Genomic DNA, 15411 nt, shown 5'->3' with positions numbered 1-15411 from the left:
GCGTGCACACTTGTGTGTGTTTGTAGGATCCTGATTACCCTTACTGCCTATTTCCAGCAACGGAGTATTAATGTATGTTTTTCAAAACTGAAGTGGCATGACTCACATTTGTTATGTTGTTTTTGTGTCAGAAACACAGAAAGAAATACAAGAAAATCTTTTTTAAAACATTCTTTAAAATGCAAGTTTAAATAAATAGTGCATCCGATGCCCATATAGTTATCTGAAGTTAAATCAAAAGAATGAGAAAGGTAGTTTGTCCTTAAGAAAACATTAGAATTCGCCTGTTGGAATTTTTGAAGTCAATATTGATTAAAAAAGAATATTGCTACTTCTGTGTAAAAAAGGAGGAGTACTCCTGGAAATGCACAATAAAATCAGATAGCTCTCTTTTTGGTGAGGAACCACAGCTGCTGTGAGTATGGATAAATAGTAATGAATATGCATAAATAATCAAGTGTTAATATTTGTGAGATTCTTGCATTTTGCTTTGGGCATTGAATTGCTTAGGTGTCATGGCAGATAGAAATCACTTAAACACCATTTTCCTTTAGTTAATCATGTTTAGCTGTTCCCCAATGTTCTAGTGTATATACAACATTATTGATCTTATGAAAAGCTGTCAGTAATACTGGTTTAGTAATATAGATGGAATAATGGAACCTGCAGATCTTGTGTATGTTGCTTGCTGGGGGGATTATGAGCATCTTCTGAGAAGGAAACAAACATGTTGGTTTGCATTGCATTCCAGTGCAGAACAAGAAAAAGGAAAAGATGATGAACAGAAACAAGAAAGATAAGAAGGATGCATATAAGAGCAGGAAAAAGGTGGAGGGAAGGGAGAAAAGAAAAACAGAGGGTGAGAAAGAGAAGGATGGACCAAGAGGGTATATCTATAACATTAAGCAATTCTGTTCTAAATCTTAAATTCATTCAAAGTGTTTGAATCCACACATTAATTTTCCTGCTTACATGTAGCTTGTTAAAATTACTGAGCCCTTTTAGGTTTTTTTTAATAGTGTTTTCTAGCAGAAGGTAGGTTTTTGACACATGGTTCATTTTCAGTGTTGCCCCAAATAAGACATAATATTTCAACAGTCTTTCAAAATCTGATCTCTTGTGCATTGCAAAGTTGAATAGGTTTCCTAAAGTACGTACTGCTTAAGTCAATGCCTCAGCTCCAGTGCACTGGGCACCGTACGCCTCTTGCTTGGTGGTAGTGAGCAGCCCGTTATAGGCATGACACAAAGCTGTATGTTCAGCCACAATCCACTCCTTACCTTGTTCAGCTCTGTGCTAGACCTTGGTTCTAGAATTTAATAGACGGCCTAGTATTCTATGCCTATGGAATTCTCCGTGTGAACGCTAAAAGAGAGCAGAGGTGGGGGCAAAGAAGAATATGTTTGTCTGAGAACTGATTTTTCTGAAATCAGCTATATGCAATGGAATTTTGCCAGGATATATTGAAGTATGTATGATGGGGGTCTTTCAAAAATGTTTTTGAGAGACGTTTAGCATTTAGGTGAACTCTTGTTATCTTTTTAATATAAAATGCTAATTTTGTAAATGTACAAAAACATATTAGAAAAGCCTGTCTTGACGTACAAATTTGTTATAATTGTATACTCAAAAAGAGTTAGCCTCAAATGCACTGGATAAAATGCTTGTTTCGTGGAAAAATTATGCTATGGGGACCAACAATAGGAATACTTCCTAAGTTTAGTGAATGTGTGTGATTGCATATATATGATTATAGTAAGCATATTTTAATTATAGTATTGACAATTTCACTTGCATAATCTATTCCCAACAAAAAAAATCATTTAAGCACATACTTAATGCTTTGAGTTATTTAATTTAAAAAGATTAGTAAAAGTCAAAATAAATAGTTCACTTAACTGTTCTCTCTCTCTCTCTCTCTCTCTCTTTTTTCCCAGTCACAAACTCGTAGAACTCCAAGTCTTTCAAGTCTTAACTCTCAAGATTCTAGTATTGAAATATCAAAGCTTACTGACAAGGTGCAGGCAGAATACAGAGATGCATACAGAGAGTATATTGCTCAAATGTCACAGTTAGAAGGAGGCGCCAATTCTACTACAGTAAGTGGTAGGTCCTCCCCTCATAGCTCAAGTGCTTTCTATATGGGGCAGAGTACATCAGGGGGTTCCTTGCATTCCAGTGCAGAACAGGAAAAAGGAAAAGATGGTGAACAGAAACAAGATGATGGAAGAAAGTCCTTCTTGCTGAAGAGGAATGATGTTGTTGATTACAGTACTTCAGGTGTTTCTACTAATGATGCATCTCCTTTGGATCCTATTACTGAAGAAGATGAAAAATCTGATCAGTCTGGTTCCAAGCTTCTCCCAGGAAAGAAGTCTTCGGAAAGAACAAGTATTTTCCAGGCTGCAGATTTAAAGCTTAAGGGAGTTACTCTCCGGTATCAGAAACTTCCAAGTGATGAAGATGAGTCAGGAACTGAGGAATCAGATAATACTCCACTTCTTAAGGAAGGTAAAGATAAGAAAACAGATGGCAAAACAGAGAAGCAGCCCAAATCTCCAGAACATGGATCTGAACCTATTAGAACCTTCATCAAAGCAAAGGAGTATTTGACAGATGCCCTTTTGGATAAAAAAGATTCGTCTGACTCTGGTGTAAGATCCAACGAAAGTTCTCCAAATCATTCCCTCCATAATGAAGGAGCAGATGATTCACAGCTTGAAAAGGCAAATCTCATTGAGCTTGAAGATGACAGTCACAGTGGAAAGAGAGGAATTCCACACAGCCTTAGTGGCCTTCAAGATCCAGCTGTGGTTCGCATGTCTATTTGCTCAGAAGATAAGAAAAGCCCTTCTGAAAGCAGCTTGATAGCAAGTAGCCCAGAAGAGAACTGGCCAGCTTGCCAGAAAGTCTATAATTTAAATAGAACCCCTAGTACAGTGACCTTAAATAATAACAGTGCTCCAAACAATCGAGCTAATCAAAATTTTGAAGAAATACAAGGTATCAGAGATTCACCTCAAATTATCCTGCACCCTGGCTCAGGTTCCAATTCAACTGCAGTTCAGAATGAGAACCTGAAGAGTGTTGCTCACAAGCGCAGCCAGCGTTCAAGTTATACCAGGCTTTCAAAAGATTCGTCAGAGCTCCACACTGTTACGGCCTCAGAAGGGGCTGGTTTTGGAGAAGAAAGAGAGAGTATCCTGTAAAAAGCAGCCGGGTTAAAACAGAGTATGCCCATGAATTGTAGCTTGCTTGGAATTCTTTCTCAGTGTGTGGTTACATGAAGCTCTGTAGTTTAAGCTTTCAATATTGTAATAGAAGGTCTAGATTATTTTCAGTCATTTTCTTGGAGAGAAGAAGTAATTGTTACAAGAAGCAAATTACTTCAGACCTTCCCCAGATATAAAAGCAGTACTTGTCAGCATGGAAAACCAGTTCTTTGTTAAGACACTGTGCAAAGGTTTGGTCAGGGGCAGATGTTACAGAAGTAAATATGGTTTAATTATTAAAATTATGATGTGATTTTACTTTCTGTTGGAATACGTATTACTTATCCCTTCTAAACATTCCAGTTAAGTCTGCATACTTGCGAGTAAAGTTAAGACTGTGCATCTTTGCCATTTGATGTAAGGGATGCCAGAAGATTAAATATCACAACCTGTGACACCCTTATCAAACTTTGCGTTAATTAGTGGATAAATGTGTGCAACATATATTACATATGTTGAAATTTGAGTGTTAAGATACCTGTTTGGCTATGTGTACACTTTTACTCTCTGTATGTTCAGTAATTGCTATTGACTTTGTGAACTTCGGGTAGAGTGGTGATAAGGTTTGTAAGGAACATTGTCTTGATGTGTCATTGGAATTGGCAATTATTTATAAGGTAATACCTTATTGTTGATTTAGTGGATCCATTATTTATTATAGGTACATAATTTTACAGTCACTGGTCTAAATAGACGCAACCACCTGAGCGACATTAAAATATTGTAAGGATAAAGTATGAATGTGGTGTCTGAACTTATGGAGTATCTGTTGCTGTGCGTGATCTTTCCTTGGTACAGTGTTTATCATTTGGTTATGGAAAGAAAAATAAGCAGTGTTTGCCATTTTAAAAATAATGCTTACTTTTTGGAATCTTGTCAGAGCTGTATGCCAGCTTCTTTATTTCTGAAGTACAGTGTTTGAAGATTTTTATGTCATCTAAGTAATGTACCTGAATGTTATTGTAGCAAATACTTATACTGTCCAGTGAAATCTGCATGTTTTTGAGGAAGAATTGTTCAAACTAGATTCTGGTAGTACAAAGAGAATAAAAAATAAATTGGCATGTTGGGTTTGTGTCCAAATTTCTATCTATTGCAGTATTTTATTTCTTCACTTGATAAAAATGTTACATCCATGTTGTTTTGGTTAAAGTACTTCACAGATTTAATTAAAAGGAATGCATTAAAACAATATTGTTATTAATACAATACTAAATAAGCATCAAGTATAAAAATACATTTGCTGAATGGAATTGCCAAAGTAGGCGTTTCTAAAGGAAGTGGTGTGAGCTGCAGAGATGTGGCCACCTTCCGCTAGTCCAAAGCAGTAATCCTGCTGTGTGTGGCAGTTAACATGTGCTGGTAGTTCTACGCAGCTTTGTTTCTGTCCTACTGCATCTCCAAACAGATGCCTCCAGCGGACCCTGTGGTTGTGGCCTTTGTTATGCAAATCAAGAGGATGCTTTTCTATGCCAGAGTCAACAGAGAAAAACTGGCTTTATCTAGGCTCTTTATTTTTTCATTCCATGGATGTCTCGCACTTACAGGACTGGAGACGTGATCTGTACGTTTTTGGATTCTGTTAAATTGGTGCGTTATTTGATTGAATTAAAATTTACTCATCAGAGTGCTACAGAAGTACTGGAAACTTGTGTGCACATATCTTTATCTATTAGAAAGATTATTAGTTTAACCAAAAAGCCTCCCAAAACAAACTAAGAAGCCCCCAAAGCCTGTGTAGCTTCATGATATTTTGCCGAATCTTTGGGAACAGTTTTTTGGTTTAGGTTCTATCTGTTTTAAAAAAAAAAAAAAAAAAAGTACATCACTCTGCTTTCTGAAATTTTTGGGATGTAAAAGCTTTTTACAGAAAGGTACTTATAAGCATTGTTTTGTAAGAGAGGACAAGAAGTGTAGCCTTCTTCGTTTAGACATACAGTATTGATGAAAGATACCAGTTATTTCAAGTCATTTTGACTGTTAAAGTCCTCAAATAATCCAAATGGATGAATTTTAAATTTTCATATGGTTTTGAGATCTTTTTCTTCCTGAAAATTTTATCCCTCAAGTCTTCATAAAATACCAGAATTGGGATGAAATAGGTAGTTGAGTGGAAAACTTTTCAGTGTTTCTGTCTTGTATTCATTAATACCAGTGTAATTGCTTACTACCACTAAGAAACAATAGTTACAAGCAAGATGTCTGTGTAAGAATGTAGAGGGCTTAATGTAATACCTTGGGTATGTAGATCCATGCCCCGCATGGGATGTGGGTATCTAAAATCATTTCAGTTCCAAACAGTGGTTCAGTCCTGCTTCCTTTAACTGCTTTAACTGCATTACATAGTAATGCATGCTGTAGTTTATATAATCAGATGTGTTCATGGGCTTGTTATTTAATGCCTTCCTAGCGAAGTTCCTAGAATCAGCAAAATATGAGTGCTTCATAGCTAATTCAAGGACAGTATGCTACAAAAGCTGTTTGTTAATAGGGCAGTAAATATAACTGACACTTAGAATCTACTTGCATAAAAATAACTAGACAGAGTGCATTTTTCTTCTCCATTGAAGCATCTTTTTAATTTTTTTATACAGGTGTTCATAAGCAAACAGAAGAAAGTGTAGTACTCTGATAAAGGGGGAGAGGAAAAGAGAGAAGAGAGAAATGGAGTACTTAATACAGCACAGTAGTAAGAAGTGTCTTTTAGTACATAATAGACATATATGTTAGTTACTGTACATGTTTAATGAATTTTTCACATGTAGAATATGAAAGAATAGCATTTGGAAGAATTAGAAATACACTGCAGTTTCATAGCTGAAACTTGTTTTTTCTCTACCACAGTTGCTATGATTACTAGCTTGCTTAGTTTGTTGCACAGTTCTTGGAGTTAAGGAACCATAAACAATTTCCAGTGTTGAAATATTAAATGTTAGCTCTGTGACTTGTGGGAATCATGGAACCCAAGAGTTCCATGAAGAATGGAAATGAATGAAGAGTATAAAGCAGTAAGACAACTGCAAACTTATTTCTGGTACTCACCACTTTCCAGAACTCTTGTAATGATGGTTTATGTATCAACTCTAATTTTGGATGACTGAACACTACAGGAACTCGAAACCATGACTTCTTTGCCTAACTGAATCTGAAGAGCACAGTTTGGCTTGTCCTCTTGTTCTGATGCCTGGATATGTTTGCATGGTAGGGTGAAAATAAATCGTTTTTGAAAGGAAAAATTGGATGCAAGTAACATTCCAGGATTTATGTGAGATGTCTGTGGCTATTTGCCAGCTTTTTCCAGGGTTGCAGTTTATGAGGAAGAGGGAGAGGGAAATTCTTACATCCCACTTGTAAAACTTGCAAAAAAAATAATGATCTAGTAAAATGCTTAGAGATTCTGAAAAAAGGTTTCCATTTTGAGCTTGTCCTTGTCAGCCTGGGATATCTGATCACCCTGTATGACTTTGTCCATGCAGCAGAATATGTATGTGGCATTAGTAAGTTTTCAGTCCTGAGCTTTCTTAAGTTTTCTTTTCAAATGCTGTTCATTTTTTTGTTTCTTCTCTTATTTTTTTCTTTATATAATCTTTGGGAAACTTTCCTGGGACACACTTAGCATGCGTTTATACAGCATGCTGAAAATAAGTGGTTTCTCTTGTGGTCTGGGGTTCAGCTATTCACTTCTGTCCACAGAATCCTTGAAGCCTGTTTTTTACCTTTGCAGCTCTCGTGGGAAGCTTTCTGGACCTCATGGTAAGAATATGGGCAGTTCTTTGTATGGCCATGAGACACACAGGCAGAGGATCCCAGTAGCATCTGTTATCCATAGTCCAGCATGTGGCACCCCGTGGCCTTGATGCTAGATAGCTTTATCACCTGTGACAGGTTTATTTAAGTTTCTAAATACATTATTAAGAAATTGCAAAAGAAAATAATACCTGGATATTTGAGGTTTCTTAACAGAAAGCCACAGTTGTGGTAAAATAGCAGTGTTAATACCTAGTAGTGAATTTTCAGATACATGAGAGAAATACAATGCGCTAATTAGTGTAAGATAAAGCCTGCTGTTAGGATTTTGGTCTTTTCTGTGCCAAATAATAGCTGTGGTGGGGAGAACTTGGAGCAGAATTCAAATTCCGGTTAAGCAGAGAAGACTGGAAAGACCGCTAACCTTACACGCTGTTTTCTGTTAGCCTTGTGCATTGTATTTTCTAGATTTCGGTTATCTTTATTAAGGCCCACTTCATCAGTATAAGGGCAGGGTGGGGATAATTTTACTTAGAATCTTTCTTCATGGAAATACAGAACAGTTTCATGAGTTTATGTTCTCACAGGTTTCTGAATTTCAACAAAAAGGAGAAAGGGAGGTGGGTGCTCAAAAATTTTAATAATATGAAGTATAAATAATATCAAACCATGTTTCCAAGAGAACTAGAATTTTCTAAAGACTAATTGGCACACAGAGACCTATAAAACAGTGTTAAAAAGATTGAGCTATTTAACATCCAGATAACTTTTTCATTAAAGATGTCTATCATGCAAGCTGAGTATGCAGTATGTTCTGCCCTTTGGTTAACAAATGGAAGCAGGATATAGAAGTCAAAATGCAATTTAAAGCTGATGAAAAGCTGATTCTTTTTTGGCTGTAGTGTGTTTCTTGTTTTATTTCATTGATTTATGGTTAGGTTGCTTATGATTGCTTTGTTAAAGTCTTCACATGGATTTTTCTAATAGAGGCCTGTATTCATTGCAGCTTAGCACAGCTTCTGGCACTGTAATGATTCAGTTCTTTGTGGTGAAACATAAGGCTAATGATAGAGGGGGTTTTCTTCTTTTATTGAGCTTTGAGTCTAATATTTGTATTTTCATTTGCAGGTCTGACTCCTGAGATGCACTTAGTATTTTAGTTAAGTTTTGGTTTAGAAATTTATGCCCCGTCTTCCAGAAAGACTCAGAGCTACAGGTTTTTTAGCAATGTTTTCTCAGTCATAAGTGATTGTAGTTCCTTAATAAGACTGATACTCACAACACCAAATGTTTGGGCCTTAAGCATTAAAAGGTGTTCTTTTTTCCCCAAAGCATGTTTTATTATGATAGTGACACTGGATAAACTTCTAAAAGAAATGCTGTTGGCCAATTTCCTTCTCTTAGTTTATCATATCTTAGGGTCACCTTCTTCTGAAGTGGAAGGAAAAAAAAATCTTTGGAATATTTTGGAAGAACATGGTCTTTTGGAGGAAAAAAAATTAGGTGAGCGGTTGTGTGAGGTTGTATGTAACAAAAGGTTGTATTTGAGAGTTAGTGTGTATTTCTTTTAAAGATGGGATTCTAGCAACAGAGCATACGTTTTGTAATGTGAATTCTTAACGTTGCCATTACATAGCACAGTGTACAGGGTTCTTTCATGTTTCAAGTCTCCTTTCTGAGTACTGACGTCATGTATCCTCGTTGCTTCTTACAGAAGTAACCTGGATTGCAGAATTATCTTTGTAAGTAAACCAGAGTGTCTGTATATCGTTACTTGAGTACAACGTGTTTATGAAAGAGAAGGAGAGGAGAGAAATAATAGTGGTCCATTACAAGATTTTATTTGTGTCCCAGATTTCTCGTGATAGAAAACAAAACAACAAAGTTTGAATGGTTTGTATGTGTCCCTGGAACCTAGAAATAAAAACACAGGCATAAAATATTGACTGTGGGGAACAGTAAAACTAAAATGGAAATTCTGTGATGCCTTACTGGCTTTCCTCACTAATTAAACTACAGGGAAGCAATCAGCAGAGATTTAACTTTTTTGTTTTTAATATTTCTCTGTTCTGAAATAATGTGATGGTTTGTGCTTGGCTAAAGGCAATACGTAGTCTTGAATCTGTTTACGTATCACGGCACCTTCAAATCTTTCTGAATTTGTCATAGTACTTTTGAGAGGCAGCAAAATTTACTAGCCTCATTTTGGACACCAGAAAAAGCCTTTCCCACCTCAGCAATGGTAGAATACAGAATTATACATATTTTTCTAGGAGAGTCAAGAATTGAGTCCTGAGCTTTCATCTGCCAGTCAAATTGGACTTTTGATATCAGAGGCCTCTGTTATTTCATGTTCATTTAAGCCATGAGAAGTCCTGAAATCTAAACTGAAGATTGCTATTAAGTTAGCTTTCTGTCATCACTCAGCATTTTTGTTTTCCATCCTCTTTATGTTTCCTATTTGACTGTAAACCTTGCAGCCTGTTTGTGGTCCTCTCCTTTTGGCAAAAAGTTAAGATTCTAACTTTGAATGTCTTTGGCATGCCAGTCATTTGGGACTGAGTATATTTGCTTTCCCTTGTTCTTACTGGACATGTTTATGTCCTGTCTGGCCCCCACTCACCATGTTCAGTGCATGAGTACATTGTGTAGAATACTTGGAACTGTTTCAGTTCTGCCTCACCACCTGACTGGTAGTTGGGGCTTTGGTTGCTGACAGTGTAGCTTACCTTCTCTTCAACTTTTTCATCATAACCTCAGAACTGCTGCACACTGCAATTTTTCCCACTTCAGCAATGGCAGAAAATGCTCTTCTGCTGCGGTGATGGTGGTGGTTTTTGCTTGGATGGGGATTTTTGTTTGGTGGTTTTTTTTACCCTAGGTAGGTTTTACAACGTAGGTAGGGTCTAGGTTCTACAATAAATTTTTTCCTCACTTCTCTCCATCCTCTTCCTCATGTCCTGGAAAATTCACAGGATACACATACCCACAGCCCACAAAACTGGTTCTAAAATATATTTTATGTTATATCTTTGTTGTGGACAGTAATGGACATGTGAAAAAAAGTGCATTAGTTTATATCTGCCAATGGAAAGAATCTTCAAACTTTATTTAGTGGGGGGAAAAATCTGCTTCTTGGTTTCCTTACAACTATTCCTGATAAATAATCAGGCAATGCTTGCTCATAAGATAAGCACAGTTGTCAGCTCATCTGCTTTGTAAGTAGTCTATTAAGATTCTAGAACTTTAGGGCTGCACTCAGGGAGGGTTAATTTTCCTCATGGACCTCTGTAAGTTATGCTTGATGCTGCAGGTCTGAATGGCACTGCAAATAATGTAATGTACAGGACATTTTAGCTCTTGCTTTGAAGTAATCTGAAGAAGGACAAACTTTGAAGACTTATGTTCATGAGTGTTGATCTAGTATGCCAGGATTTATGAGGTTCTACATTTGTTTAAACACTCAAGAGCCAACCTTTGGTGTTCAGGTATTTTTACTCTGAAAGATAAAAAGAAATCTTGATTTTTTTTCATTTTCTATAAAAGACGAATCCTCAAACCATAAGCCTATTTAACCTCAGGACATATTTACACCTTTGGAATATAAAGGAGAGTTTAGAGGTTTTGTTGTTCCTGGATGCCTTCTGGTCTTAATTTTCAACATCATCTTTTCAGTAGCTCCTTTCAAGGTGTGATGAGGAACCATGAATAATTTCCTCTGTTTTCACCATCTGTGCTACCTTCTGCCTCTCTTCCATCTGATGACAGACTAGCTCAGCTTCATCAGATCTTTTTATATGCTAATATGAACTCGAGTCTTTAATTTTGTAGTCCATGGCTACGGTGTTTGATAATTATCTTTTCTCTTTTTTGGTCCCACAGTCTTCACATCAACTTTCAGGCCTCTCTGTACGGTAATTTCTTTAAGCACCTGGTAGGTTCTTTGCAATACTGGGACCCATAGAACTCATTTTTCTGCATTTGCAGTACACACACTTTACTTCCAAGCAGAAAGTACAATGGTGATTCATCCTAGATTTGCAACAGAAGGCATTTATGCTTAAAATTCAAATTCAGGAAAGTAGTCCCACTTCTGTTATTTTTCCAGTGTAGGAAGGGGACTGTTATTTTATTCTCATCCTTGAAAATATTTGGACTTTCAGAAAACAATGCAAATTACTTTTGTTTGGACTAGTTGTCTTTTAGCAAAGACCCGACAGTGATGATTGCTCATCTGAGATGGACCAGGACTCATTTGCCTGAATGACTGGCTTCTTAAAAACATATTATAAGACCAGTTTGCTCAGGTTCTATAAACTACTTTATCATTCTTCAAATTTTTTTTTTTAATTTAAGGGCCAGTAGACAAAAAAAAAAAATCACCTGTAGTTAAATAGCCCCTGGAGTTCAAGGGAGAGTGGGGAAGGAAGAAACCTATCAGTTCTTTCTCCTCAGGATTCATTTCAGGCTGTGGAAAGTTGGATAAAGTAGTTGGACACTCATCCTCCTACTATGATGAGCTCCTTTCTAGTCTTTCTGTAATACCTGGAAAAACAACCTTAGGGCATTTTTGTTTTGTGGTTTTTTTTATATCTATCAGCACATATTTTGAGGTCTAGCTGTGAACTGCGTAATCCCATGGCATACTTCTAGAAGTTGAGAAATCCCTGACTATGATAGTGAAACTCAGCCACTTTATGCAAAAAGATGTCTCTTTCTACATATTTTAATTACAAGACCATAACATATCAATTCTTCGAGACATGCTCTGACTGAAGAGGAAGAAATTCTGCTCATCAGTATCTCAAAACTTATGTCTGAAACACGTGCTGGGCATTTCTCGTTCACATTCAGAGATGACATGTTCAAGTGACAACTGACAACACCAAAGTGATGTATTGTATCAATGTATAGTGTGGTACAAGGTCTACTCCTCACAGTCCAGAAGTCCTTGTTTTTGATACGTTAAGCACCATATTCATCTGCCCATTCCTCTCCTGAGTACTTTAAATATGTGGTGGATGACTTGAGTCATGATTGGGAACAGAATCCTAATTTTTCTGTCCTGATTTTGTGTGCATGTGTGTATATATATCTCCTGATTTATTTCAATACATATTTTTTGTCTTTAATATAAGAAGCAGAGCTTTCTGTTCCTAAGGTGTCCTTAACCTTAATCGCTGTTCAATATGTTCCCAGGTCTATGATCAGAAATTCAATATGCACATTTCTGGGATTTCTTACATCACATTGTAAGATTTTTTTGCTCTGTCAGTAACAAATCTCAAAATAACATCTCTTTCTGATCTCTGATCTGATGAAAAATTCTTTGCCTGTCCTAGTCCGCTCAACCTTCCTATTTTAACGTGAATACTGGATGTCTGTCAGTGTTAGAGTACTGATGTTCCTATGCTATGAGAGAGATCCTTATCAAGAGCATAAAGGGCTCTCTGAGAGAGTTATCTACAAAGCCTTCTGTCTGTTCTCTCTCTTGGCTGAAGGTCCAGTCTTTGGACTTTCTGTTGGAGCTAAAGCAGCTCAGCCATGCCACAGTTTGCTCCCCATTCACTTGGCAAAGTTATCTTGGTGCGCCAGCCGCATGTGTTCATTCGGTATTCTCAAAGGTTGTCTAGGTTTAATTAAATTGTTTGCAGTGTGGAAGACCAACAGGAACAAACTGGGTAATCATCAGGACTAGGACTGCAGGACAGAACCTCGGTAGAGTTTACAACATTGCCATTCATGATCACGTTTCTTCTCAGGTTGTAACATTGTTCAGGAGAGCAGGTGAAATCCACACTTACGTCCCTCTCTGCCACTTCCACTTTTTTGGATAAAGCGTGTATGAAGTCCTATAGCTTCCCCTTTTTCCAAGTGATACTATTTTAACTAGTGAATGTAATTTTCATGTAGCCTCCCATACCCAGGCCATTCTTCCATGACCAGGATGTTAAGAGGGGCTGTTTTGTCTTCACAGGATCCAGTCAGGATCATGTTAATAGCAGAGCAAACCTATCTGAAAAGGCTGCTAAACAGGATAATGATATATGACTTGTCTACGGTGGAACCTGCTCACTCATAGTGGCACTCTTCATCAGAACTCTGGCAACCCTTAAGGAGAGTCTCCACTGTAGATAGTTGTCAAGCTCTTCTCTGCTTAGAGCAGAGCCAACAGACTTTGAGCCGACATTCAGCAAGAGGTATGCCATCACACAGGTATGTAGGAGTTAACATTAAGCTTGTAAGATTGATCTGTCAGTCTTAGTATGAGGACTTGGACACCCCTTTCCAGGTCACTGAGACTAATGCATGGAGGTCTTTAAATACACATTTAAAAATGGAGAAAAAAACTATTCATAGGTTACCCCAAAGGGTAAGTCTTTCTGAGAATTCTGGAGTTTGGTAGTGGAGCCAGAACTGAGATGATACAGCACCTATATCTCAAGTATGAGCTGAGGATGTGGTGTGAACACATGCCATGGGCAGCGCAAAGGTTGAAAATTCTTAACTGCCTGGGAACATGTGCAATTACGATATGAATATGTAAATGAACAACACTTCTAAGAAAGTAAATCACTGCTAAAGAAAAGAGATTTCAGAAGAAAAATTACTGAAGGTAGTCATTAAAATCTTCCAAATTGATGCTATATAGCACTGAAATTTATTTGATTCAGGTATCTTAGAATTATTTGGATTTGAAAATACTCCTAAGAAAACATCATCAAAATGCATTCACGTTTAGCTATTGTAAGGTTTTCTGTTTAATGCTCTCTGAAGAAAATCAGGCAGAAACAAAAATAATTCAAGATAAGTTGACCCCACATAACTGTTTGGCTTGTTGAAGGACAGCACCAGCGGTTTACCTTTGAATATATTTTTCTTCTCTCCAATTATCTTACAAAGCTAAATTATGCAGGGGAGTTATGTAATCCTAAGAAATAAATAATTATTAAAAAAAGAAAACTTCTGAGATCAGAAACAGGAGGTTCTGAACACTTAGACCTGTCCAGCATACCAACAGTTTTTTGTCCAGGTAGTAATTTAAGCGTATTTGTTTTTCTTTCAATGACTGGCTCAAGTCAGTATGGTCTAGCTCTGCTTCCTGTTGAAGCTAAGGATCCAGTCAAAACAATCTATAAACTATATTCAGTTTTCTTGGAGAAAAGGAGAGACAGCTGTATCATGGAGATATAGCTATCAGAAGACAGGAGAGGACTACCTGGAACCATATTTAAGGGAAAAGGGAGGGCCTGGGGAATTACAAGTCATCTTTACTTTGATATCTGCAGGAACTTTATTCATCAAGCTTTTATTATTCATCAGGTGTTTAAACTTCAAGTATGAAAGTCAATATGGAGTTTTCAGGAATGACCCTTATCAAATTGCTCTAATTTCCTCCTTTGGCTGACTAACTAGCCTGCAGAAGATGGATACAGCAGATGTGATATGTTTGACTTCAGTAAGACTTTTATCATCGAAGCTTAAGCAAATCATGCAATGAAGTGAAAGCAGACTGCTTGAAAAGGTAGACTTGGAGTGATTATCAATTATCTCATGTCAAAGTAGGGTCACATGGGGTTCTGTTTGGTCCATTTTTATTCAGAATTTTTATTAGCAACCTTACTGGTGGAATTTCAAAGTTTACCCGTGTCTGAACCTGCCTTATCCTGAAGGACAGAATTACTTGATAGATCGAGGACTGTAAATTAACATGATGTCATTCAGTAAATGCAAGTATAAAGTATTGCACTTACAAAAGTGAAATCAAATGCAGAAAGATAAAATGGAGTATAACCCACTGAAATACACAGAAGACAATGGGGTTTTAGCATGGCTAGTAAACCAGTACTAAGCTAACAAGATAAGTGATACTGTTGAAGGTAGAGGGAAGAAAGGGAAATCTCTGAGGGGTGTATTAATAGGAGTATCATACAATCCAGGAGAGGTATGCTCTGCTGCTGAAGGTGTACTGTGTCCAGACCTGAGCACCTTTAATAAGCAACTGGAGAAGAATGGCAAAAACATTTAGAAAACATGACTTACAGGTATGTAATATTGAAAGAGTTGGATTTGTTGAGTTTAGAAGAAGGAAGCGTGAATGGACATAATTTCTTGACATGTAAAATATTCTTACAGAAAGATTATAAGAAGCTCCATCAGTGGAGCACAAAGTAATCAGCTTCTAATTTGTGGTGGAAAATAAACAATATTGTGAAAATAAAAGCTTTCTAATAAAGTAATATCAGTGTTACCTAGGGAAGTTGTGGAATTTCATTCACTGGGAGCGCTTGAGAGTAATATAAGTGAACAAGAAGAATCATAAGATGACCTCCTGCCACTCTGGTTTGCACTTTTTGGTTTTACATAGCAAAATGCACAGAAATTGGTTTCA

At 37.0% G+C, this 15411-nt stretch overlaps 1 protein-coding gene across 3 annotated transcripts in view; it reads left to right on the top strand.

Moving 5' to 3' along the window:
• The window catches only part of KIDINS220 (kinase D interacting substrate 220), a 79600-nt gene extending 75262 nt beyond the window's left edge, over positions 1-4338 (top strand). For all 3 annotated transcript variants that reach the window (XM_050893621.1, XM_050893620.1, XM_050893619.1), the window contains one exon: positions 1938-4338. In XM_050893621.1, coding sequence (XP_050749578.1) covers positions 1938-3209 — 1272 coding nt within the window. In that variant the 3' untranslated portion in view covers positions 3210-4338. The remainder of the gene's footprint in view (positions 1-1937) is intronic.
• The last annotated feature ends 11073 nt before the right edge of the window (positions 4339-15411 follow it).

The sequence above is a fragment of the Gymnogyps californianus genome, chromosome 3 (genome assembly GCF_018139145.2).
Source record: "Gymnogyps californianus isolate 813 chromosome 3, ASM1813914v2, whole genome shotgun sequence".
NCBI classification, from domain to species: Eukaryota; Metazoa; Chordata; class Aves; order Accipitriformes; family Cathartidae; genus Gymnogyps; species Gymnogyps californianus.
This window is presented reverse-complemented; position numbering and strand designations above follow the sequence as displayed.